The 25,169-nt window shown below is 42.9% G+C and overlaps 1 protein-coding gene and 1 long non-coding RNA gene across 3 annotated transcripts in view; one reads left to right on the forward strand and one right to left on the reverse strand.

Annotated features, from left to right (window-relative positions):
* Window positions 1–1,534: 1,534 nt before the first annotated feature.
* On the reverse strand, window positions 1,535–3,584 carry LOC134375207 (uncharacterized). Its single transcript, XR_010023384.1, has 2 exons — window positions 3,462–3,584; window positions 1,535–2,600 (listed from the first exon to the last, which is right to left on the reverse strand). It is a non-coding gene; the product is annotated as an uncharacterized LOC134375207 (long non-coding RNA).
* Window positions 3,585–3,692: 108 nt separating this feature from the next.
* DCPS (decapping enzyme, scavenger) overlaps window positions 3,693–25,169 on the forward strand; it is a 37,051-nt gene continuing 15,574 nt past the window's right edge. For both annotated transcript variants that reach the window (XM_063094593.1, XM_063094594.1), the window contains exons 1-2: window positions 3,693–3,902; window positions 5,726–5,900. In XM_063094593.1, the coding sequence (XP_062950663.1) occupies window positions 3,702–3,902; window positions 5,726–5,900 (376 nt within the window). In that variant the 5' untranslated portion in view covers window positions 3,693–3,701. The remainder of the gene's footprint in view (window positions 3,903–5,725; window positions 5,901–25,169) is intronic.

Below are 25,169 nucleotides of genomic sequence, written 5' to 3' on the forward strand. Positions count from 1 at the left end.
CATAGTGATCTAATACACGGGTACTTCAAAAAATTCACGGATTCATATTTTTTTCTTTTTTTTACTATTTTGGTTGCTGGTTGGGTATTTTGGTGGGGGGTGGGGACAGCTGGCCAGTACAGAGAACCAAACCCTTGACCTTGGTGTTACAAGACCACATTCTAACCAGCTGAGCTAACCAGCCAGCTCTGGGGCATATTATCTTTTAATTCCATCTTTTCAAAAACTTTTTGAAGTACCCTTATGTTAAACAATATGCTGAATTTGTTATTCTATAAGAGTATAGATTTTATTGGGTTTTCTATAAACAGTCATACAATTTGTAAAACAAAACAAAAAACTAGTTCTCTTTCTGTGCTTCCTACGACCTCCAGTTAAAGAAGTGACAATAGCAGCCATCCTTGTCTCACTCCTTATTTTAAAGTGAATGCCTCAAACGTTTCACCATTAAATGTGCTTGTTGTAGGTTTTTGGCACATATTTTAACAGGTTAGAAATTTCCTGCTGTTCCTAGTTGGCTAAGAATTTCAATCAATATTTTCCACATCTACCGAGATGTCTTTCCCCTTTCAGTGGTTAATTCAACAAGTAACATTAGATTGTAAGCCAGCTTTACATCGTTAGTGTAAACTTGACCAGGATCTTACCTTTTTTATAAATCATGAGATTCAGTTGGCTAACACTTTAGGATTTTTACATCTATGTTCATACTACAGGATTGGCCCTTAATTGTACGTTCTTGCATTATCCCTTTCTGGTTGTGTTACCAAGATGTATATCAGCTTTTTGAAATGGTTGGGGTGGGATGGGGGTGGGGGGGCTGGCCAGTTAGCTCAGTCAGTTAGAGTGTGGTGTTTTAATACCAAGGTCAGGGGTTTGGATCCCCTTACCAGCCAGCCACTGAAAATAGTAGAGGGGGAGTTTTTTTTTTTTCTATTCTTTGAAGAATTTAAGGTTGGAATTAATTGTTCCTTGAATATTTGGTAGACTCACCTGTAAAACCATTTGGGTCTAGCATTTTCTTAAATGTAAGACTTAAAACTACAATTTCAATGTCTTACAGAGTTATAGATTTAGATTTTCCATTTCTTCTGGAGTCCATTTGGTATACAATAAGCAGTCAATAAAGACTACAGGATCACCTTAAACAGATTTTTCAGTTTGTGTTTCCTGGATCATGTGGGCAATTATGAGTCTGAAGTCTGCACAAAAACTCACATGTGGTCATGAATTCTTAGATTTTTTTTCCTTCTCTCTGGAGCAGTGGTTGAGGCAGATAAATTTCTGAATCATATTTTCTCCTTTAGTGGGGTAGCTTTTTTTTTTTAATAGTTGCCCCTTTTATTGAAGTGGTGGATCTTTAGAGATTTAAGCTCTATGGAAGTTCTCGATTCCAACTCTTTGCATAAGCCCAGGTCTTGTCTTGTGCCCCTTGGATTGTGTCCTAGATCTCTAGAGATCAGCAATCGCCCTTAGAATAGCTTCCAGCTTCAAAATCCACTAACCATTCTATAGATTCAAGCTTCCATATCACTTTTGGTTTCTGAAAATTTTATTTTCTTGAGAGCTCAGGATTTTTCGATTTTGCATCCAGAATATTTAGGTGTTTTGAAGCCAACTTGTTTTCAATATATCTAGTATGTGATAATGTCTGAAATGGAAGCATCCAATCCTTCTTTAGACCAGAAGAAAAGATTTAGGAGAAATTTTGAGATTCCTCAGGAAGACGGAAGGATTAAATGCTTATAGAATAGGGCTTTCCAGTAATAATGTCATACAGCATTGTCTAGCAGAACTGTCTGTGATGATGAAAATGTCCTACATCTGTGCTAATATGGTAACCACGTTTCCAGGTCTCTTCACATGGCTGGTTCCTTCTCATCATCCAAGTCTCAGCTCAAATGTCAACTTCTGAGAGGCCATCCACAATCACCTTATCTAAAGTAGTCCTACCTTCAGGCTGTATCACACTGTTCTGTTTTATTCTATTAATAGCACTTAATCATTATCTAGAATTTTGTTTCCCTAACGCCACCTCCATTTATTATGAATTCTATGAAAGTAGAGACTTTCTCTTTCTTGTTCAGGACTAATAGTGGCTGGCACATAAAAAGTGGAGGCCTAGAGACTGTAACTGACTTCCCCAAAGTTGCACAGCTAGTCAGTGTTGGGGCCACGCTTCACAGCTCCCAATTCAGGGCTCTTTGTGTTAAAATATAACTACTTTGCTAAAATTCCCTTCCTAGTAGCAAAAGAGAAAAGAAAAAAAAAAATTAAAAGAAAGAAGGAAGGGCCGAGCCCGTGGCGCACTCGGTAGAGTGCTACACTGGGAGCGCAGCGACGCTCCCGCCGCGGGTTCGGATCCTATATAGGAATGACCGGTGCACTCACTGGCTGAGTGCCGGTCACGAAGAAAAAAAAAAAAAAAAAAAAAAGAAAGAAAGAAAGAAGGAAAAGAAAAGGAAACAAGAAAATGCACAGACATTTTCACAAGATCAGGGTCTTGGAGTCAGCAGGTTTTGTTATGCCATTGCCCTCCAGGATCTTCTGTTCTAGTCTTGCATATAGTTTCCAGAAGGTGAGGAATGTATCCATGAAACCTGTAAACAAGTGACAAATGTTTTTTGTTAAAGATAATTATTCTGATCCTAAGACTCCCCTAATAATGCTGATTCACAAAACGATTAAATAATCAATCCAAAAATCCAACTGTCACTAACACATGGTACACTTTATTATTGACCAAAAACTGAAAATTACATCTTGTTGCTAACGTTGAAAATTGCAAAAATTGTCCCTCCCCCATTAGATCTGCTTGAAAAAATAGTCAAAATAAAACACTGGCAATGTTTGGCTGAGTAAAACTGGTGGAAGCTTCAAATCTACTTAACAAAATTTAGATCTGTCAAATAACTCCAAGGAAAAACGGACTAGCCAGAAATAATGGCCACGAAAGAAACTTACAAAAGCAGAAATCACAGTTAAAATTTTTATATGATCAAAAAAAGAAAAGAACCCCTAATAGACGAATCGTACTGGAAATCACAGCCTAGGGAAGCACGGTGGAAATACAGAAGAGGCCGAGGCCTCCAGCCAGGAAGAAAATAAGGTGAGGGAAACAGCACCCCTGGAGCTATTTGCTTATCTTTCCCTTCAGCAAAAAGTGCTGAGTCTACAAAGAAAAGAATTGATCATCATGAAAATTTTTATAAAATAACGATGAAAATGGGAGAAAAATTGAAATGTTTTAAGTGCTCTCCATAAAAATTCGAAATACAATGGGCTCATAGATTTGTTTCAGAAACATTCATTCCACAATAACCAGCCAACGTTTCTACCAATGTGGCTGAAATGTCAGGATGTAAACGTGGTGTCCAGCACTCACAGGGCCCAAAGGGGTCATCCAGCCTCCCGCCCCGGGGCGTGCGGCTGGGGTAGGAGGCCCTCCACCGAGCACCCACCTCTAGCCAGCCTCTTTAAGGACTCGCTGCCTTCTTTTCCCTTCCCTTGGGGCCTGCCGGCAAGACGAGGAGCCAAGGGCAGAAACTCTCATTAAAGACGATCCCCTGCAAAGGTCAGTAGGAGCAGCTCCCGGCTGGCAAGCGCGGAGCACGCCGGGAGCTGGAGTCGCAGCCCGCGCCGGGCCGTGAGGGGCGGGGCCGGCGCCTGGGCGCGCAGGCGCATACCGCCTCCCGGGCAGCATGGCGGACGCAGTTCCTCAACCGGTCAAGAGAAAGCGGGAACGGGACGCTGAGGAAGCGGAGGACTCCTGCACCGTGGACAAGGAAGGAGGCGTTGGAAATGGCACCTCTGCCCCTGTCCGCTTACCGTTCTCCGGCTTTAGAGTGCAAAAAGTGCTGAGGGAATCTGCGCGGGACAAAATCATTTTTCTGCACGGGAAGGTACCATTAAGCAACCCTGGGGTAGGAACGCGAGAAGGAGTGAATCAATCATCGCCTTGGAGGCGGGTTTTTTTAGATCTCGGCCGGAAAATACCAGTCATACTACTCGGGGGAGGCGGGGTGCGTCACTAAAGTGCATGGGGTGGGTGTTGGTAAGAGGCAACAAGATTACCCATGGAATGAACACATCTAGGTCTAATTTTACAAGTTTCTTCTTCACTAGAAATATCTACTAGTACTTGTAGAGTGTATTGCAGATTAAAATTCACGTGTTAAGTTCCCCAAGGCATTCATCATCATTCAAAGTATAAAGGGGTAGATGTTGCTGGATGTCTTGCTCGTACCTGTCTCTGGAAACGACATAGAGACTGTAGGAGGTACGATCCTTGCTATACACGACTTCAGCCCTAATAGGAGACAGAGTATTACATTGTTAATTCACTTCCACATATCACTCACTTTCATGCATGCCAGTGAAGGGGCCAAGAGAAGACTTCTCCTTCAACCCCCTGAAGAGTCTCCGACAAATCAGCTGATAAACACCGATTAACATGAAGAAAAGGCATAACAAATTTATTTGATCATAGTCTACGCAACACAAGTGCCTTCAGAATAAAGACTCAGAGATATAGGGAAAACTGTCAATGTTTATGCTTAGGTTCTATGAAGCAGGGACAGCCTGTAGAAATGTGATCGGACAAGAGAAGTATGCTCTAATGCTAATAAACTGAGTGGGGAAACCCAGCAAGGCCTGTCCATTCAGTCTTCTTGGCCTCTCTGTGTAGCATTCATTCCTCCAGGGTATGGGGCAGGACCCTTTCTGGAATGGGGGTCTTATGACCTACAATCAGACAAGGTAGGTCAGAGAATTTCTTCATGGCCAGCTCCAAGACAGAGAGGCAGGGAAGAAGATTAAAGTATATCTATGCCCCACCTTGGGGAAGAGGGAGTCCAGATTCTAAGGCTTGCCTCAGGGGAGAATGAGGCTGAGAGACAGGAGGGCAGGAGATCAGAGACAAACTTTGCTTTTGAGGCCTTCACTTTGGGGTATCACTTTCTGGGCCCCAACACTAGGCGCTGAACTGGGTTCTGGGATTGTGGAGATGAGAGTTACCATTCCCTGATCTTCATGACTGCAAATTATCTCTGGGGAGATGTACACATGGTTGGTTTAATACCATGTGCTCAGCTGTCTTGCAGGGGTTGAGGAGAGATGGAGACTGTCCCAGGAACTAGGGAGTAGGCTTAGCCAAGGGCAGGTATGGGGGTTCCCCAGAACTGCTAGCAGCAGCTCTCACCTTTGGGAGTATCATGGGGACCTGGGCTTAACTTCCATGCCTCTTTCTGCATTTCTTGATTTTTAGAAGATTCTGTCTGGTTTTCCGGCCTTACCCATCTTCATTCTGCAGCATCTGCTGAAGAAGTTAGTCATGAGAGCCTCCAAGCTAGGAGTTAGTTGGAGACCCAGACTCTGGTTTCTGTCTCAACACTGACTGTTCATGTGACCTTGGACCAGCCATTTAATATCTCTAGACCTCAGTTTCTTCAGCTTTTCTTCTAAAATGGGGAAAATTTGACAGAGATCTTGTAAGCCTAAAATAGAAGACAGCTGAGAAGCTTTGTGTCTTTTGGAAGAAAGGTGTGAGAGCTGCCACAAGGATTTGGGTTGAGATGCCTTCTCTGGGAGAAGAGACATGAGTCTTATTTGCTAAACTTCCCCAGAGGGAAGATTACAGGGAAGGAAATTCCAACTGCTGGGATTTCAGAGGCCTTGGGAGCTTCTGCCTCTGCTCACCAGGCCTCACATGTGTCTCTGCCCACAGGTGAATGAGGCCTCTGGGGTCGGGGATGGAGAGGATGCTGTTGTGATCCTGGAGAAGACGCCATTTCAGGTGGAGCAGGTGGCCCAGCTCCTGACAGGCAGCCCTGAGCTCCAGTTGCAGTTCTCCAACGATATCTACAGCACTTACCACCTGTTCCCTCCAAGGCAACTGAGTGGTGAGCAAGTGGTGGCAAAGGTGGCCACACGTGGGGAGAATGGGATGGTGGGAAATTAGGGGGTGTGGTGGCCAGACTCTCCATACCTAATTTGCATATTCTAGTACAGTAGTTCCCAGTGAGGGAATTTTTCCCTAAGGGATATTTGTCAACCTCTAAAGACATTTTTGGTTGCCAGAACTGGGGGGTTGGGGGGATGCTACTGACATCTAGGGGGTACAGGCCAGGGATGCCACTAAACATCCTACAATGCATAGGACAGGACACCACAACAAGGAAATGCCAACAGTGTGGAGGCTGAGAAACCCTGTTCTGGTGTAGTATGTTTTGTGGAGGGGGTGTGATTCATGGGATAGAAAAAGAGATTCATCTACAGCTGAGGTCTTAATGTTTGCTCCCTCCAAAGCTCATGTGAAACTTAATTCCCGATATGGTATTTGAAAGGTGGGGCCTTTAAGAGGTGATTGGATCATGAGGACTATGCTGACATGAATGGATTAATGAATTCATGGTGTAATGGGTTAATGGTTTAATGGGTTATAAGGAGAGGAAGAAAGCATATAAAAACGCTCTTACTCAGCCCATTGTGATACCCTGAGTAGCCACCAAAGGCAGGCCTTCACCAGATGTGCCCCCTGGACCTTGGATTTCCCAGCCTCCAAAACTGTAAGAAATAAAATTTGATTTTTATAAATTACCCAGTTTCAGGTATTCTGTTATAAGTAATATCTACTAAGTGAACAGTAATAATTTTCGACACTTATTAAACCCTTACTGTTGTGCTAGCCACTATTCCAGGTATTCTGCATGTACTAACACATTTAGTCCTGAAAACAACCCTATTGTGAGAGGACTTCAGTGGTGAGGAAACCGAGGTTTTGAAAGGTTGCGTGCTTGTCTGAAATCACACAGCCAATGGCAGGAAAACTAAGGTCTTACAGTAGACCGGGGTCTTGCTCACCACACTCTTACACCATGGGCTGAGCAGTGTGCTAGGTACTACAAAGATCAATCACTTCCCTGAAGGAATCCACTTTCTGGTGGGAAAAACAAATAGTGTGACTGAGGGGGATGGACTTGAGAAGGGCAGGAACTCATGGGTTAAAAAGCAGAAATTTGTTTTTGACTACAAGCATTTTTTAATTTTTTAAAAAGAAGATTTCTTGCCAAAAGTTAGGCATGGCATGTGCTTTTTTTCTCTAGATGGTTAGATTTTGTAGGCAGCTTTGCTGGAAACATGAGGAAGACTGGTTGACCTTAAAGTTTCCTTCCAACCAGGAAATTCTGGGATCTGTTTTGCAACATATGACAGTTTTGTCGTATCTTTCTGTCTTCTTATTTGCCCTCCAGCGTTTAAGAACAGTTTGGCTTTACAGATATTATGCCCCACAGTTTTTCTGACAGATGCTGTCCTTTCTGCACCTCCATGAAAGGGTGCTGTTGTTATCCTTTGGAAATACACATGAATACTTGATGTGAGACAAGCAAACCTTTTCACTTAAAGCAAAACAGCCTGTTCCTCCATTGAAAGAGTCAGATTAATTGGTTCAGGTTGATGGAAATGGACAACTGTATTTACTTTCTTAGGCTTTGACATTTAAGCAAATGTATTCTTCAGCACAGGGTGGCAGAATGCACTGTAGCCAAACATGGCATGGGACAGCTCCCAAACTAAAGGCTCTGGGGCTATTATTTTGCTCCCTCACCTTCCGCAATCCCTCTACCCACACTCCTCACCCTCAGCCAAAATACAGAAGGTTCTGCTCCAGAGAGCAGCCCTGTGGAATTCACAGGCTTTCCTTTTTATTTCATTTTTCCAATACTTCTGTGGCACTGCACACAAGTGCTGGTGCTCACTGCCCTCTCTTTTTGTTTTGTTCCAAGATAAGCTCTGAAAGAAACAGGGGTTATTGACTCACCCCAAATCCTCTTTCCCACCTACAACCCCAAATGTCTCTATAACCTTTTCCCTAGGACCACCCCATCCACCCAGAAGCCCCAGCTGTTAGCTCATGTTTTCCTGTCTTAGCATGCATGCAGTGTGTTGTACTCTTACTTTCTCTTTTCCCTACCCAAACTAGGCATGGGGACTTGGAAGTCACACCAGTTTGCTTCAGGGCCTGGTCCTCATTTCTACCTTCTTTAGGGTGATATTCTAGATCACTGGTTGGCGAATTTTTTTTGTAAAAGACCAAAAAGTAAATATTTTAGGCTTTGTGAGGCACAAATGGTCTCCGTCTCCTCCTCGCCTTCTTCTCTGCCTCTCACTTCCTCCTCCTCCTCCCCCTCCTCCCCCTCTTTCCCCTCTTCCCCTTCCTCCTCCTGTTCTTTCTTCCTCCTTCCTCCTCTTCCTCCTCCTCCTTCTTCTCGAGCCCTTTAAAAATGGAAATATCTGGCCGAGCCCGTGGCGCACTCGGGAGAGTGCCGCGCTGGGAGCGCAGCGACGCTGCCGCCGTGGGTTCGGATCCTATATAGGACTGGCCGGTGCACTCACTGGCTGAGTGCTGGTCACGAAAAGACAAAAAATAAATAAATAAATAAAAAATAAATGGAAATATCACTCTTAGCTTCCTGGTTACACAAACACAGGCCATGGGCCAGATTTGACCTGCTGGTCATAGTTTGTCAACCCCTGTTCCTGATTTTTGTCATTCAAAGTATGGTCTATGGACCAGCAGTGTTGGCACCACTTGGGAGCTTGTTAGAAGCAGAATCTCAGACCCTGCTTTAGAGACTGCAGAATCAGAGTAGTCTGCATTTTATTTAGCAAAATCCCCTGGCGAGTCATATGTACATTGAACTTTGAGAAGCACTGGTCTTTAAAAAACACCATCTGTGTGCCAGCAGTGCCTGCCTTTATTTATCCATTCCTGACTTCAAGAACTCCAGGTTTGTATTGAAATAAATGCCTATTTGACATCTTCATTTGGAGGTCTCATAGGTATCCTATAGATGAAAAGGGAGAATCCAATGTGCTAATGTATTTAAAAGCACTTAGCATGTGTTAAGTAGTAGCTGCTACTGTTATTCTGATGTTCTGGATCATATGCTGGGTATTGTAGCCTAAGAGATGAATCTACAAGTTATTATGAAAAGAGAGAGGTAAAAAGAAGAGGGTTTGGTCACTGCCTGAATATAAAGGACAGAGATTCTTGAAGGTTGGAGCCATGTCACACCCATTTCCGCTTCCCAGCAACCAGACCCATATTAGGTGCTCAGTAAGTGACTGCTGAAGAATGAACCCACAAACTGACCCAACTGTGTATTCTTTTTCCTGTGGGCTAGGCATTCCACAGCCACAAGGTGGTAGTGTTTCCAAGGTGTTCCTGCTGCTGGCTTCTCTGGCCTCTGAGATGTCCTAACCAGAGCCTTCTTGGCCCCTGTCTCTCCAGTCTCAGTTTCAGAATCACCAACTGAATGCTGCCCACCCTGAGGACCCTTAAAATACAGTTTCTGTAGCCTCAGCCCTCTGGGCCCCCTGCACAAAAAAATTGCCCCTTTGAATTTTTCTGCTGTCTCTGGCTGCTTCTCCAGACCTCCTTCCCAGAATACTGCTTGCCTAGGGGAGCCCCCTACCTCTCATTTCTGAGCTGGCTGCTGAGCAGAAATCATGTACTCAACTGATTTTCTTCTGGTATTTCTCTGGCCACTTCCACATTTCTTTTCTTCAAGTCTGAAGATTTTGCAGTCTCATTCATTTATCCCCTCCAAATTCTTGGCTGACTGCAATACTCCTGTGACTCCTGAGAGCCACTCATGGCCCCTACCCCAATGACATAATGGAGAGAGCATGGTAGCTGGGAGTCAGGTATTCTTAGATTCTGTCCTGGCACTAACATTCTCTAGTGGTGTGCACTAGGGCAATAGCATTTTGTTTCTGAGTTTTAGTACAGCACAGGGGTTAAGAGCAAGCTTCAGGTCAGACAGACCTGGGCTGGAATCCTGGCTTTGCCATTTACTAACCTTGGGAAGTTTACTAGACTTGGGAAGTTTCTTTATTCACTTAACAAATGTGAAATGCCTGCTGTGTGCCAGCTACTGTTGAGTACAACAGATATTATCCCTGTCTTTGGAGTTTTAGTGGGAAAGGCAGACAGCAAACAAGGAAACAATTGTCTATGTGGTCATGAGTGGAAGAGGAGTGTTCAGACTTGGAGTCCGGGGGGACCCTCTGCAGCAGACATGATACCCAAGCTGAGACCTGAAGGATGGGGCAAAGAACTGGTGAAAGGTGTGGGGAGAATGTTCTGGGGGCAGAAAGAAGAACAGAAAGGAGGCCATTATATCAGGAGCGTGGGGTGAGTGGTGGCTTGGGAGTGTGGTACAGATAAAGTTAGGGAAGTAGCATCAGTTATTTTCTCTGTTAGATTAGGTTGGTAACTGAACATACATCAATGTGATGGAGAGGAAGTAGATAAGGAGGTGTTTTACAGCATCTTTTAGCTTCTGCCCACAACGAGAGACACATATTACATTGTGATGTAATTGCATAAATGAAGATACATGAGTGTAAGTGAAACAGTTTTAAAAAACAATATTTACTCTTACTTTATGGGATACTCTCTAATATTTTCTCTTTAATTCCAGTCTTGTCTGTTTCCTTTTTTAAAATGCTAGTCTTAACCTCCTAAATTGACTTTATGGCCACTGTCATGGGTTATGACCCATTGTGATAAGGTGTGTAAACCACTTCAGACAGCAGCTGGCATGCGGTATGTATCTGATAAGTATTATTATTGTGTTATCTTTTATTATTTATCCACCTTTAAAATTATATGAGCCTTAAATGGAACAATATGAGTAACATATGGAAAAGTGACTGACCCTGACCATGGTAGGTTTCCTTTCTTCTTCCTGTTGCCATTTGGCAAGCGTGAAGAACCTAGTGGGTCAGTTGTCTGGCATCTTAGTGCTTCCTCTGGCCATCCAGGCAGGGCAGAGCCTGCATTTTCTCCTGCTGCTTCAGCTGTCACGCCTGTGGCCTATCAATGGAGCTCTTTCATTGAGATCTCTGCTCCTTTTTACCTGGGGAGGAAATGAGGAGACAGTAGGGAGAGGGATGTGACTCAGAAATGCAGACTGCCTGTAAAAAAGCCAATTGTTTTCCCCAATGTAAGGCAGGGGGTAGAAGCTCAGGTTCAGAAGAGGAGCCAGGCCTGTAATGTGAGGGAGGCCAGGGCAGGGAGCAGAGGGATGGCATCCTGGGAATTGCATCGTTGTCTTTGGGTCACAGAGAATTCCCAGTACTTTAGACACAGGCCACAGTTTTCTGCTCTTCGCAAAAACAAAACCAGGCCTCTGGAGGGAGGGATGAGCACTAGTTTGGGAGGAATATTTTAAAAGACTAGCCATTTTCCAGAAGAGTTTCCCTGATAGAAAAAGCTAGAAACAATCTAATAACAATAGAGTAGATAAATAAGCCACAGTATATTCCTATAGTGGGCTACCTCTCTATGGCAGTGAAAATGAACTACACATGTACACATCAGTGAAGAATGAATCTCAACATTTAGAGAAAGAAAAGCAAGACACAGTACACACAGTGTGATTCCAGTGATGTAAAATTGCAAGACAAGCAGAACTTAGTAATATACTGCTTAGGGATGCATATGTGCATAATAAGACTATGGGGCTGGACGGTTAGCTCACTGGTAGAGTGTGGTGCTGAGAATGAGACCATGAAGACAAAGAAGAAATGATTAACCCCCAAATCAGGAAGGTGATTATCCCTGAAAGGGGCAAGGCAGAAAGAATGGATTTTATGTCCCATACATTAGGTCTTTTTATTTCATTTAAGTTCTTGAAATGGTATGTGTTTTATAGACATGCACCCTTGTTTTATATGTGCAATGTATTTACCAATTAAAAGTTAAGAAAAACTGGTAGGTCTTTTGATGGACTAAGAATATACTCCCACAAATTTGAAGGATTCCATCTTCATTCTTAAGGTTGGTTTTTCTTTTTAAAATTTCTTAATTTTTTTCTTTTTCAAGTTTGGTTCTTAGTCACCGTTGCTGAAAGTGAAGGTGTTTGGTTTCAGCCTCCTTCTTCTGGGTTTTGGGCATTAGTGGACTTCTGTTTCTGTGTGCCTCCACTTCCTTGGAATGGGGGAGTGGCCAGGCCAGACCCTTTTCTCCCATGCAGTGTTGGAGGGCTGTCCAGTAGGATGCCAACCCTGGCAGAATAGGGCAGTGTGGGCAGGTTCTCCAGCCTGGATACTAGGCTCTTTGGGCACCACTCCAACACAGACTGGCACAGGCCTCTCACCCCATCCCCATGGATATCCCTGGCAGTCCCCTCCTTCCCCCTATTGCAGCTGAGCCAAGAGACAAGAGTTCTCTGAACAGTGACCAACAGGGAATGCCTTGCCAGACAGGACTCAGCCCCACAACACCAGAGCAACTTGATCACCTGACATGAGAAATACCACAGGCTTATGGCGAGTGGGTAATACCAGAGAAAGTCACTGAGTTGATGAGACTGAGTTTCTCGGAATGAAAAATGAGAAATCAAATAGTTGGCTAGCGTACCTCAGGGGGTTCTTTATCAGATGAGATCATAGAGTCATAGTATCTCAGGTGTGAATGGAGATATAATAAGATCTCAGGGTTTTTTGGTAAGTAGCTCTTAACTAAAACTAGTAATCAGAATTGCTTACCGAGCTTTGTCAAATACAGAATCTGGACCTACTGAATGGAAACCTCTAGAGTAGGGCCAGGGCATTTATCAAAGTCATGTAGTCACGTGGTTAAGTAATCAAATAGCACCAAAAAGCTTATAGTGGACAGGAGTAGGCTCTCTACCACTCTTTCCCACCCAGGTCCTGTTTCTCAGAAGCAACCCTATTAAGAACATTTTAGGGGTTAGTGCTTCTGGTGGTTTCCTCTAGACACTTAACTGAATAATATGCTTATACAACTCTTTCTTGATTTATCAAATTTCAACATTTTCAATTCCCTACAGTGAAAGTATACTTCCCTCTTTCTCCCTCCTCTCCTCTGAATTTTTGATGTTAATATTATTGTTTTAATTGCCTTTGAAATTCTAAACAGACTAAAATCTTTAGTTTCTAGTCCATCTACAGTAAGTTTCATTACTGTCAGTTGAGAATATCAGTGTCTTCAGCCTTTCTACCGCCTCTTCTGTCCTTTTATTTCACTTGTCATGGTATGTTCTGTTGCATAACTATAATGAAGTCTTTTATGCTTTTATTTCTATAAGTTGATTCTAAGTTGAAAACCAGTAAATAGTGTTTACGTTATAGTGGCCATATAAATATTTGCTACACACTCAAGCGGACTGCTAGAATTTTAGTTTCTTTTCTATCTACCCAGTGTGTAATTCCTATGCCACTCAAAGAATGCTAGGTCCAGTGGATTCTCTTTTCTTACATTCCAACAATTCCTCCAAATCATGCTGTTTTTTAGTGTCTTTCATATTTGAACCATTATTTTATCAGCTTTTACTTTTTCATGGAGTTTCTAGTTGCTTCTTATTTCATTGTGATTAAAAGAATAATGTACCTTTACTCTCCGTTCTTGAAATTATCCAACCACTTAGTCTGATAATTCATTACGTGATATCTCCTTCCTTCCTTCCTGGTAACATTGTTTCCAGAAAGCTCTTTACTACTTCTCCAATCTGGACAGGTGATTCTTTAGGCATCCTGTATAGCTCTCAACCTGATACTTCCTTTCACAGCTTCTCTGAATTAGACCCACTGTTTTCTGGATATTATGTCTCTTTCTTGTTTTACTGTCTCGATTAGTTGAAGTATATTCTTAAGTACTTCCTCAGAAAGAATATGTGGGAGGTAAACTTTGAATCCTTTATTTTGCCCTCACTTTTGACTGATAGTTTAACTGAATACAGAATGTAAATTTATTTTCCCTCAAAACATTAAGGCATTGATCTGTTGACTTCAAGCATCCATTGTTGCTAATAAGATATCTGATGCCAGTTTAATTTTTGTTTCTTTGTAGGTAACTAGGGGCTTTTTTGTTTTTTACTTTTGCTTTGTTTTATTCTTTGGAAGCATACAATATGTTTTCTTAGTCTGTGGTGTTCTGACATTTTGTAAGGCTTTGTGTAGGTTGGGATGTTTTCTTTGTTGGACCCTTTCAATTTAGAGGCTTGCAACATTCTGCTCTGAACATTTTTTCTGTTTCTTTGGTAGTTTCCTTCCCTCTATTTTCTATTTCTTTCTTTTTTTCTTTTTTTAATTTTAAATTTGTTTGGTTTTTGTTTGTTTGTTTTTTTAGGCTGGCTGGTACAGGGATCAAACCCTGGCCCTGGTGTTATCAGCATCTAACCAACTAAGCTAACCAACCAGGCTCCTCTATTTTCTTTATTTCCTCTTGCTGGAAATCCTGTTTGCTGTTGGACTTACTAAACTGATCCTGTATGCTTCTCTATTCTGTCACTTTTTCCATCTTTGTCTTTTCTTTCTACAGTCTGATAGATTGTTTTTACTTTGTCTTCCAGGCCTTCTAGTGAAGGTATTAATTTGGCAGTCGTATTTTTCATTCTCCTCTCTCTGGTTCCCTGATTATTTTATTCTCATATCTTGCTCTTGTGTTAGGAGGCCAAATTGGGTTGGATCTCTCTGACACACTAATTAGAACTGTTTTTAATATTATCTCCTGACCCTCAAATTATTTCATTTCCTCTGTGACCTGGTTCTGGTTGTTTATCTTGTTTTTTCTTTTTCATACTGCTGATTCACATTAGCTTATTCATGTTTAGAAATGAAGTGCCAGGACTGGCTGGTTAGCTCAGTTGGTTAGAGCGTGATGTTATAACACCAGGGTCAAGGGTTTGGATCCCTGTACCAGCCAACCACCAAAAAAAGTAAATAAATAAAAAATAAAAATGAAGTGCCAAGCTGATATTCTAGCAAACTGATATGGGTTTCGTGTACTATCACATTGGTAAGTCTGTTTCCACCATAGACCTCTCTCCTAAATGGGTAGCCGCTCTGGTACTGTGTGGATGGGGAGTGGGACTTGTTGGCTGGCAGGCTTTGCTGAGGTGTGCACTTTGACTTGCAGTCTGGGGGAACTAAACACCCTCTCCCCCAAATGAAAAATAATATGGCCCACAAAACCTAAAATATTTACTGTCTGGCCCTTTACAGAAAACTTTGCCAAATCCACTCTAGTCCATTGTCTTAATATTTTTGGAGGCCAACCCTCCTCTTTTTACCTGGCATCAAGTACCTGCCCCTAGGATGAGGGTATGAGCGTGGAAGGAGCCACTTAGTGCAATGTTCTGTAGACAGCCCTTGAGTTGATCCCAGTTTTGAGCTTTGTTTCCCCTCCTGTCCTCTATGCCTATTTAAATTTGGTTTTTGTTTTTGTTTTTGGTCTTTTGTTTTTGGCAGTCAGTCTGCAGTATAAATGAGAGTAGCTCAGGAAGTGCCTGTTATTTGGAGCCCGGCTTCCCTCCTGGGTTCCCTTGGCAAGCCTGGCAGTCATCTCCATGTAGACCATTGAATGCTCCAGGCCACAACTTCCTCCAGTGTTGTCGCGTCCATTTATCTGCTACCTCCCACTTCCTAACTTTGAGAAATGAATTACAATCCTGTAGAGGATTCATAAAGCAAATGTACCTCACAGGGCCTGGTTTTCCAAAGCCTTGCAGTTTCAAATATTGGCCTTGCAAAGGACAGGAAATTTCCCCCAGGCTATTGAATCTCTGTTGCAACATAAGAATCCTAACACAGCAAGGCTGCTGGTTCTAAGACAGACAAGTTACTAATTGATATGTAAAGTTACTAAAAAGCTGCTAGAGGGATAAGGAATGTCGGCTAAATCAAGCCTTTGGGGCTGACCCCGTGGCGCACTCGGGTGAGTGCGGCGCTGGGAGTGCAGCAGCGCTCCGCCGAGGGTTCTGATCTTATATAGGGATGGCCAATGCTCTCATTGGATGAGCGCAGTGCGGCCGGTCACGAAAAAGACAAAAAAATAATAATAATATAAATAAATAAATAATTAAATCAAGCCTTTGTTAGTGGATCACTTAATTGCCTAACAGAATGTCATCTGACTTGTTTTTACTGAATGTTACCAGCTTCTATTGTAAAACTTGTAAAACTGTACTTAGCAAGACTCCACCTATGTCTCTTCCTGTAACTTCTTGGTCTGGAGAATAAATGCAGGAAGAGAACCCCAATTAGTGGTTAATTTCCCAAATGGAAGGAATGCCTCTATCTTGAGGGTTCTGGGAGATTAACCCCTTTCTGGGGCTTCTCACTGCTCAAAAGAGATGGGCTTTGAGTAATCTTTGGCAGCTCCGTCACCCCGGGGAAAAGGGGTGACAAACCCGTGGAAGGCAAAGCAACACAATCCCTCATTCACTGCCACCTCTCCACTCTTGTACTTGTCACTGTTATGGCTTTATTCCCTTTTGTACTTCATTACTGCCATTGCAGTGAGTTTTTGAAATGGTCTGAGAGCCACCATTAAATAAGAATTGGGCACTGCTGTGGTTTGAATGTTTGTCCCCTCTAAAGCTTATGTTGAAACTTAATCCCCCAATATGGTATTTGAAAGGTGGGGCCTTTAAGAGGTGACTGGATTGTGAATGACTATGCTCTTATGAATGGATTAATCCATTCATGGATTGATGGGTTAATGGTTTTATGGGTTATCAGGGAGTAGACTGGGGGCTTTACAAGGCGAGGATGAAAGCACATGGAAGTGCTCTTGCTCAGCACTTGCTATGTGATGTGTTGCTCACAGACTCTATAGAGTCTCTACCATGAGGAAGGCTCTCATCAGATGCTTCCCTCAACCTTGGACTGCCCAGCCTCTAACACTGTAAGAAATAAATTCCATTTATTTATAAATTTCCCAGTTTCAGATATTCAGTTATAAGTGACAGAAAACTGACTAATACAGGCACCTTCCACCTGTGTCTAGACATGCTGGGTGAGGACTCTGTAGGTGTAGGTAGCTAAGACCATAGAGAAGTTACCTCATGGAGGCCACACCAAGATAGAGCTGGTGTTAGTGAGCTGAGACAGACAGAGACCTCAGTTTCTTCCATACTCTTGTGCCTGGAGATTTTCCCAGGTACACGTACATGGTGGGCATGGGTGTAGATTAGACATGGCCAGATCCACAAAGTTATAAAATGTGGCATCCCTTTGACCTCACATTTCCATTTCTAGTAATTTGGCTTAGACAATTACTTGTACAAATGCATAGAGAGGTAGAAAAATGTTCATTGCAGCATCATTTGTGATGGAAAAAAATATATAAGAGAAAACAACGTAAGTGACCCTGTGCAGAGTGATGAATGTGGCTTGGTCTACGGCCATACCACCCTGAACATATCCATCTCATCTGAATAGGCCTGGTGCGTGCACACCATGGGCTACTATACAATTGTTACAAAGGAGGAAGAAGATCTGTGTGGACTGCCATGGAAGAGTACAGATAATTCATGAAGGATGGAGGGCGGGGCCAGAGGTGGAAAAGGGTGGTCTAGGTGAGGACAGCATTGGCTGGGCTTGGCAATGTGGCTTTGTTAATGGGACAGAGGAAAATGTGAGTGAACCCACAGGAGTCTCTCTTTACTCCTTTGGTGTCATAATTTGAGGCCACCTAAAGATGGCAAGTTTCTTTTCTACTTTCTCCCCCTGAGTGCTTCAGAACTCCAGATGCCAGCAAGCCAGAGCTCCCTCTGGGGCTTGGAAGGACAATTAAATAAAAGCAAGCAGAATAATTTCAAGATGGGAAGGTCCCTGCCACCTGAGTCAAATTCTTGACACAGACTCTGGACTCTATACCTTTCTCTTGGCTGTCTGACTGGCCTCAGCACTGCACTACCTCGGTTCAGAGAGCCCTTGAGCACTGCCTCCCTGTGCTACCATCTCCTTTCTTCACCAGCCAACCAAGAGCAGAGGCCCTCTGTTCCGTTCTCATTTAGACCCAGGAGAAGCCATTGCATTCAGAGCCCCTTTAGAAATAAATAGATCCTAGGCCACTGAGATGTAGCCATCACTGCAAACTAGCGTTCTCTCTTTCGTTTAGAAGAGGCAAAGTCCCAAAACCAGCTTAGTCAGGACCAGTGGGTGGGGTGAATTACCCACAGGATAACTGGTTCTACTTGAGCCTGGTTCTGTTGTCCACTCTTGATCCATACTTCTTAGTGAGTGATAACTGAAAATTTCTTGGGCTTCTCTCATAGGTGTCTTACCCTGTGCCTTCAAACTTCTCCTTCCCTACCACACACATACAGTATGGCAGTGTCCAGGGATGTTGTGCTGACACTTGGTACCCATGCTCCTTTCAGAGTGAACTAAAGAAGTACCTTTAGGTAGGAAGTTGAGAGAGAGGCAATATTTTGGAATGTTCAGTCTAACAACTCTTGTTGTATTCTGGCCTTCTCAACCCAGAATAGTTTCTTCCTGCATGTGGGGAAGTGGGGGGCTTGCAGCTCTAAAGCCAGGACTATCATTCAGTAGGTTCATAATCTTGTTGGCATATCAGCTCTTGATCCTTCTGTTCAAGAGGAACTTTGCAGTGTGCCATGAGCCCCAGTATCCATCCTCCAGAAGCATTTCTCATTCCTAAAGGACCACCTTCTATATGCTGTAACCAAAGGCCTCCCTGCCACCCCTGGAGTTGTATTCAAATTTGCTTGGGGGCCACGAGACCCTAAGGTTTTGCCATCAGTTCTTGTCACTGCCCTCCCTCCCCTCTTGGACTTCAGGGGCCTGAGGAGAGGGAGGGAAGGAGCGGAAGAGTTGCCCAAGGAGCCTGCCAGATGCAGGGTCCTGCTAAAGTCAGCGTCTGCCTCTCCTCTGTCTCTAATAGAATCCCTGTGCTTTTGTAGAGACAGGTAATTTAGTGGTTGGAGGTTTGCTGCGGAGTGGTTGAAGCTTCCAGTGGGATCCTGACAACACCCTTCAGCAGTGTTTATCCTTGATTTGGCGGTCTCTTCAGGCCTCCACGTGAGTACTTCCAGCATCCCTGTTTTGTGGGACAGTGAACACCCCACCCGCCCTGGCCTGTGGCTAGAGCTAACTTAAGGGCCGCAGCAGCCAACCTCCCTCCACCCTCTGGCCTGATCTCCCTGTTACCACGAGACTAGGGCAGAGGAGAGTATCGCCTTGCCAGGGGAGATCCCGCAGAGGGGGGAAAAAAGTGCAGATCTGGAGACCCTCCCACCACCTCTGCCCTGCAGGCCTTCTCTCAGAGTCCTCTGACTGTATGCCTTGCCGGTTCATCACCTGGCCAGCTCCGCTTGGCTCTTGTGGAGGGGGGGTGGGGATGGGCTTCACACGCACATCATGCTTTGCTGTTGCCTCCCCTGCTCTCCTGGGCCTGCACATCTGGGTCAAATAAGCTGAGACTGGCTCATCATAATGAAAGGAGAGTAAAAGCCACAGACTGAGCCATAGAAATGACCTCATCCTGTAGAAGTCATCAGCAATGGCTGGAAAGCAGTCTTGTTTGAACATGTGTATGGGAAGGAGAGCAGACTGTCTGTGGTTTGCATTTTTATGTTTCATATGCAGCAGCATTTTCCTGGGGATTTGGCTAAGCTAGCTTTGGCAGAGAGTGGAGAGGCGGCTGCTCATAACTTTCTTTTAAATAGCCCTGCCTCCCATCTCTGAGAGCAACTGGGCTTTTGGGTCCAGGCTGGGGATAAGGGGTGGCTTTATTTATTGGGGAAGGCCTTGCAGGACATCCTCAGGGTCTTGGCAGACAGGACAGAGCTATCCTAGCCAGGGGCACACCAGCTTGCTTGTATGAGCTGCAGAGAGAAGAAACGTGTGGACAGGGCTGCTGTTCAGCTGGGATGCATTGGTATGGCCATTTTTGCTCCTAGCACAATTGCTGTAAATAATGAGCTGCTGCCCTGAGCCCCAAAAGGGCTCCAAACACCACCACCAGGCCCCTCTTCTGGGAACCTCCACCTTACCCTATGCCTCCCTTCCCACAATCTAACACTGTCATACTTGGGGCAGGGAGTGGTACCACAAATGTAGGTAAAACAGCCTTTGTTCTCTGTTTTGAGCCAGTCAGCCAGGAGGAGGGTTCTCTCCAGTTCCTCTGTTCTCCCCCCGAGAGCCTGTTCTCCCACAGCACAGCATCCGGCTACAGTGTTAGCCAGTGAGGCCATCCTCAAGTAGTCCTCCGAAGTTTCGAGAAGTGGGGCTCTCCTTCCTGCACTCCCCAGGAAGCATCAGCACAAGCATCCTAGTTGTCGTCTTTGCATGCTCTGGCTCATTTCCATACCCACTAGTCTGCAGCCCCACTCACTATGGCACCTCATTATGCCTGCTGGTTTGGCTGACAGCTGTTCGTGTGTCTCGGGAAGGGTTGGAACTATTTGTGTTTCTCCTATCTGATAGGGCTACTTTTGGAAAACATGGCTGCAGCACAGGTTTCTTATGAAAGGCCTGACAGAGAAGAGAATGGTCCTATGGAATAAGGAAGGGAGTATCTTGTAGAGGAGCCAGGCTGCCTGAGTTTAAATCCCAACTCTGCCACTTACTAGATGTGTGACCTTGGGCAAATTACTTAACCTCTCTGGGGCACAGCTTGAAGAGATGGCTTATTTTTCTGTTTTTAATATATTTATTACACAAGTGATCCATATTTGTTTTAGAAAACTTATATCAAAAAAAATTTTTTTGATTACAATTGCATATAGCTTTACCACCCAGAGATAATCTCTCTCAACATCTCAAGAGTATGTCCTTTCAGACTTTTTCTCTTTGTGCTCATGTGTGTACAGTTGCATGTACACACACTCTTTTAAAAATAAAATGGCATTATAATATATATTCTCTTTAATACATTGTACTGTGAGAGCCTGATCTGTGTCAGGTGCTGTTTTAGGTACTGTACACGGTATACACAACAGAGTTCCTGCTCTCAAGGAGACTGTTCAGCTGGAGGAGATGGCCCTTAAAGAACAAGCAAGTAAATATGTCAAGTGGCAATAAACAGCTAAGAAGATAAATAAAGCATTGAATGGGAGGAGTTGTTTGGGGACATGGGCTTCTAGTTAAAAGGGGGGCAGCTTGAATGCTTACCTGCTTCCTTTAAAACCCCTTCTAACGATGGCCTTAAAGGAATAGCCTTTAAGATTAAGATTAACCCATAAAGATTAAGAGGAAGTTAGAGGAGACAGCAACTGTTCAGACCTAGGAAGCAAAAGGAAGGAGGTAACTGACTTAACAGATGTGAGGTGAACCTGAGTAGCAGTGCCTCCTCTCATGCTCCACGTGACTGGAAGCTTTTCCTTCTTCACTCTGGCAGGAGTGTGGAGAATAGGTGTTTGGAGACCTTAAAGCAGAGGCACTGGAGGGGATCCAGGTACAGTGGAGGGTGGGGTCATGGCTCTGACATGTGGAGGGATTTGTGAAGGTTTACATATTGTGTTGATATGACACGCTCACAGCCCCTAGCTGCTGTCCTTCCTCATCACCAGAATACTGTAAGCCAGGCTTATGACTCCGTTTATGAAATTAGAAGGTCACCTGTGGAGAATCTGACCAGTTCAAGAGAAGACTCAAACTCTTGAGGGTTCTATAATGCAAGGGAACAGCTGACCACCGTAATGTGTCTACAGAGCCACCTGTGAGCTTTATAGTGCTCTAGTCTTAAATATGAACAAGTGGACAAGCAAGGGTGACAAGATTTGAGTAAAGACTCAGTTGAAAAAGAAAAGAAAAAGAAAGAACCTTGGAAAAGACAAAAGTATGCAGGGAGGAGAAAATTTTAAAAACTATCTTTAATCTCAGAAAAATTATGCTCTATCAAATGCATAAGGACAACATACTATAAATAAGGATTTTTAAAAAGCTCTTGGAAATGAAAAATTAGCAGAAATGAAAAATTAAAAAATAGAATAGAAGATGAAGTTGAAGAAAATTTCCTTAAAAGTAAAGCAAAAAGACAAAGAGATGGAAAATGGAAAAGATAAAAAAAATTGGACAGTGAATCGAAGAAGTTAAATATTCAAATAGGTGTTTCAGAAAGAAAAAGTAGAGAAAATGGGGAAGAAAATGATCAAAGAAATAATTCAAGACAATTTCCCAAGACTGAAGAACATGATTTTTGAGAATGAAAGGGCCCAGCAATTACCAGGCAAAATGGATGAAAATAAACCAAGTCTGAGACACATCAGCTCGATCAGAACGTTGGAGACAGTGAGAAAAAAAACAGGCCACATACAAAGGACTGGAAATCAGAGTGACTTCAGACTCCTCAAAAGCAGCATTCAGACTGTGAGGGTCATTGCTTTCCATCCTGGAATTCTTTAGCCAGATTCTTAATTTAGTGCGACAACAGAGTAAAGACATTGTCAGATAGTCTAAGTCTGAACATTTATCTCCCTTGCACCATATCTCTGGAAGCAACTTGAGTTTGTGCTTTGGCTCAGTAGTTCTTGCTGTGTGGTCCCTGGACCAGCAGCCTCAGCATCACCTGGAGAGATACAGATTCCCTGGCAGTAGCCCAGACTTCCTGAATCAGTGGTTCTATTGCACACTGAAGGTTTGTGGGGCCTTTTTGCTGATAAATGTTCTTTACTTACATTTAATATGTTGATTAAAATGTCCAACTTTTACATTCAGCAAATAGAAATCTAAGATTCACAATTTTGGGGGCTGGCTGGTTAACTCAGTTGGTTAAAGCACAGTGTTGCTAACACCAAGGTCAGGGGTTCAGATCCCACAACCAGCCAGCCACCACAAAAAAAAAAAAAAAAAAAAAAAGATTCACAATTTACAGATTTGATAATTCTGTACTGTTAACAATAGTTATAAGAGACTTTTTAATCCCCTTGTCTGGAAAACTTTATTTTCAAAGTACATTTTTTTTTAATCTTAACTGATAGAAAGTTTAGCTTTAAGAACACTGTGTTTATTTCCATTTTAATGTTATATATGCAAGCTGATGCATATATTTTTCAAAGTAGGTATACCTTAGTGATAAATAAAACATCAAATGGTGCAAACGGTTCTTTTACTGAGCAAGGCACTCAAACAATGCTAAAAGTATTAAAGTTGCATTTCTGTAGTCCCTTGTTGCATTTACATAGCAGATTGCACAGGCAAAATTATTTCTTTTTTTTAGTATAACTTTTAAAATTATTTTTAGTTGACAAATAATAATTGTATATAATTTATGGGGTTTGGGCAGCTTGTTTTCTTTTCATGCAACTTTGAATGCCTTGCCTACTGATCTACTTGATAAATTATTTAAGAGAACTGAAAATATGAATGTGGCTTTTCTAATGAACATTCCAAGAATTTAGTTTCGGTAATAATGCCAGACTGAAGTTTGAGAACTACTGCTTCAGCAAAATAAGGACAAAAACATGAAAGAGGAAGATCGCAGATACAAGAAACAAGGGACCCAGCCCAAGAGAAAAGGGAAGGGAATCTGTCCCCAGGACTGTGGTGCATGGAAATCCCAAGCCCAGCTCTGTACTGGGGACAACTGCTGGAGCAGGCCAGAGGCTCTGGGAAGACACATTGCTCATGTGCCTGATGAATTTTAACACATCAAGTAGAGATTTATATAAAAAGGAAGAGAATTTGGGGATGAATTAGTTACAAGTTTATGGAAAATTAAGCAAGTAAAAATAATTTCTAATTTCATACACCAAAAATTGTGCTGAAAAGGAGCAATAATCATAGTCTACTGTTCAGCAGTGAACAGTATTTACATCATAATAGTGTCAGCATTGAATACTGCTTTATCCAAAATTGTGATATGGTTGTACTGTGCAGATGGGGTACTAGGTAGTATCTGTGTACACGTGTGTGTTTGTGCGCGTGTGTGTGCTTGGTAAAAGACCAGTAAAAAAAGAGCTAAATCTTTATCTTATAATGAGCAGTCAATAAGTAACAGTAAAACTGAAAAGTCAAGGAGGAATAAGATGTAAAAATATAATTTAGAACTATGATAGTACATAACCAAGGACATGGCTAGAAGAGTTGAAAGTGGTGCCTTTAAGGAACTGGAAATCAAGAGCATGGAGGAGCAGGAGCAGAAAAGTGCTTTTAAAAAGCTTCATTTGACTATAGCTTATGTGTAAATCCAACTTGAATTAAAAATACAAACAAAATTTTGTTGTTTGTTTGTTTTGTTTTTGACAGCTGGCTGGTATGGAAATTGAATCCTGGACCTTGGTATCATCAGCACCATGCTTGAAGCAACTGAGCTAAGCAACTAACCCTGACCACTTTTGTTGGTCTTTTTTTTTTTGGCAGCTGGCCAGTATAGTGATCTAACCAACTGAGCTAACCAGCCAGCGTGAAAATACAAACAAAATTTTAAAAAGCATGACAGGTAGGGGAGCTTTGTAAGGAGTGTCAAGGAAGTCCTCTTAATACATTGTGAACATTTTCCATGGATGGGCTCTTGAGGGGTTTAAGAATGCCAGCGGAAGAGCATGGTGGGGGAGTTCTTGTTGCTTCTCTAGCAACAGGGTAAAGGTTTGGGGCAGAGGGGTTGCCAGGTACTGCTCATCCTGAGCAGATATCTCCCTCAAGTCAACTTACTAGATGGCACTTGGCAGAGAGAGAGCCCAGCTAGATCATCAGGCCTCATCTGCTGATGTACTGTGCACAAAGACGTGGCTGTCACTGCGGTGCTGTGGATGGAACCCAGCCCTGAGCCAGACAGCGCTTCAGTCTGCGGTGCTGTGCAACTTAAGGGATCACCCTGGGCTCTGTGCCTCAGTTTCCTTGCATATAAAATGGGATCATGGGGCCGGCCCGTGGCTCACTTGGGAGAGTGTGGTGCTGATAACACCAAGGCCACAGGTTCGGATCCCATATAGGGATGGCTGGTTAGCTCACTGGGTGATCGTGGTGCTGACAACACCAAGTACAGGGTTAAGATACCCTTACCAGTCATCTTTTAAAAAATAAATAAATAAAATGGGATCATAATAGTACCCACTCATGTTGGTCATGAGGAACAAACGAGTTAATGTGTGCCTAGTACATCTGTTTGCAATTTGAGCTAAGGTTCCAAAGGGTGTTGGCACCTTTTTTTCTTTTTTTTTTTTCTTTTGTGACACCTTTTTTTAACTTTATATTTTGAAACAAATTTCAGTCCTACAAAAAAGTTGTAAGAATAGTACAAAGTACTCCCTTATAAAAGCCCTTCACCTATTTTTAACATTTTCCCACATTTGCTTTTTTACTCTCCACATATACATATGATAATAATTATTATTATTATGAACATGGATATAAAAAGGGTAAAATGATTAACTTTGTGAAATTGT

The sequence above is a fragment of the Cynocephalus volans genome, chromosome 4, assembly GCF_027409185.1.
Source record: "Cynocephalus volans isolate mCynVol1 chromosome 4, mCynVol1.pri, whole genome shotgun sequence".
In the NCBI taxonomy this organism is placed as follows: Eukaryota; Metazoa; Chordata; class Mammalia; order Dermoptera; family Cynocephalidae; genus Cynocephalus; species Cynocephalus volans.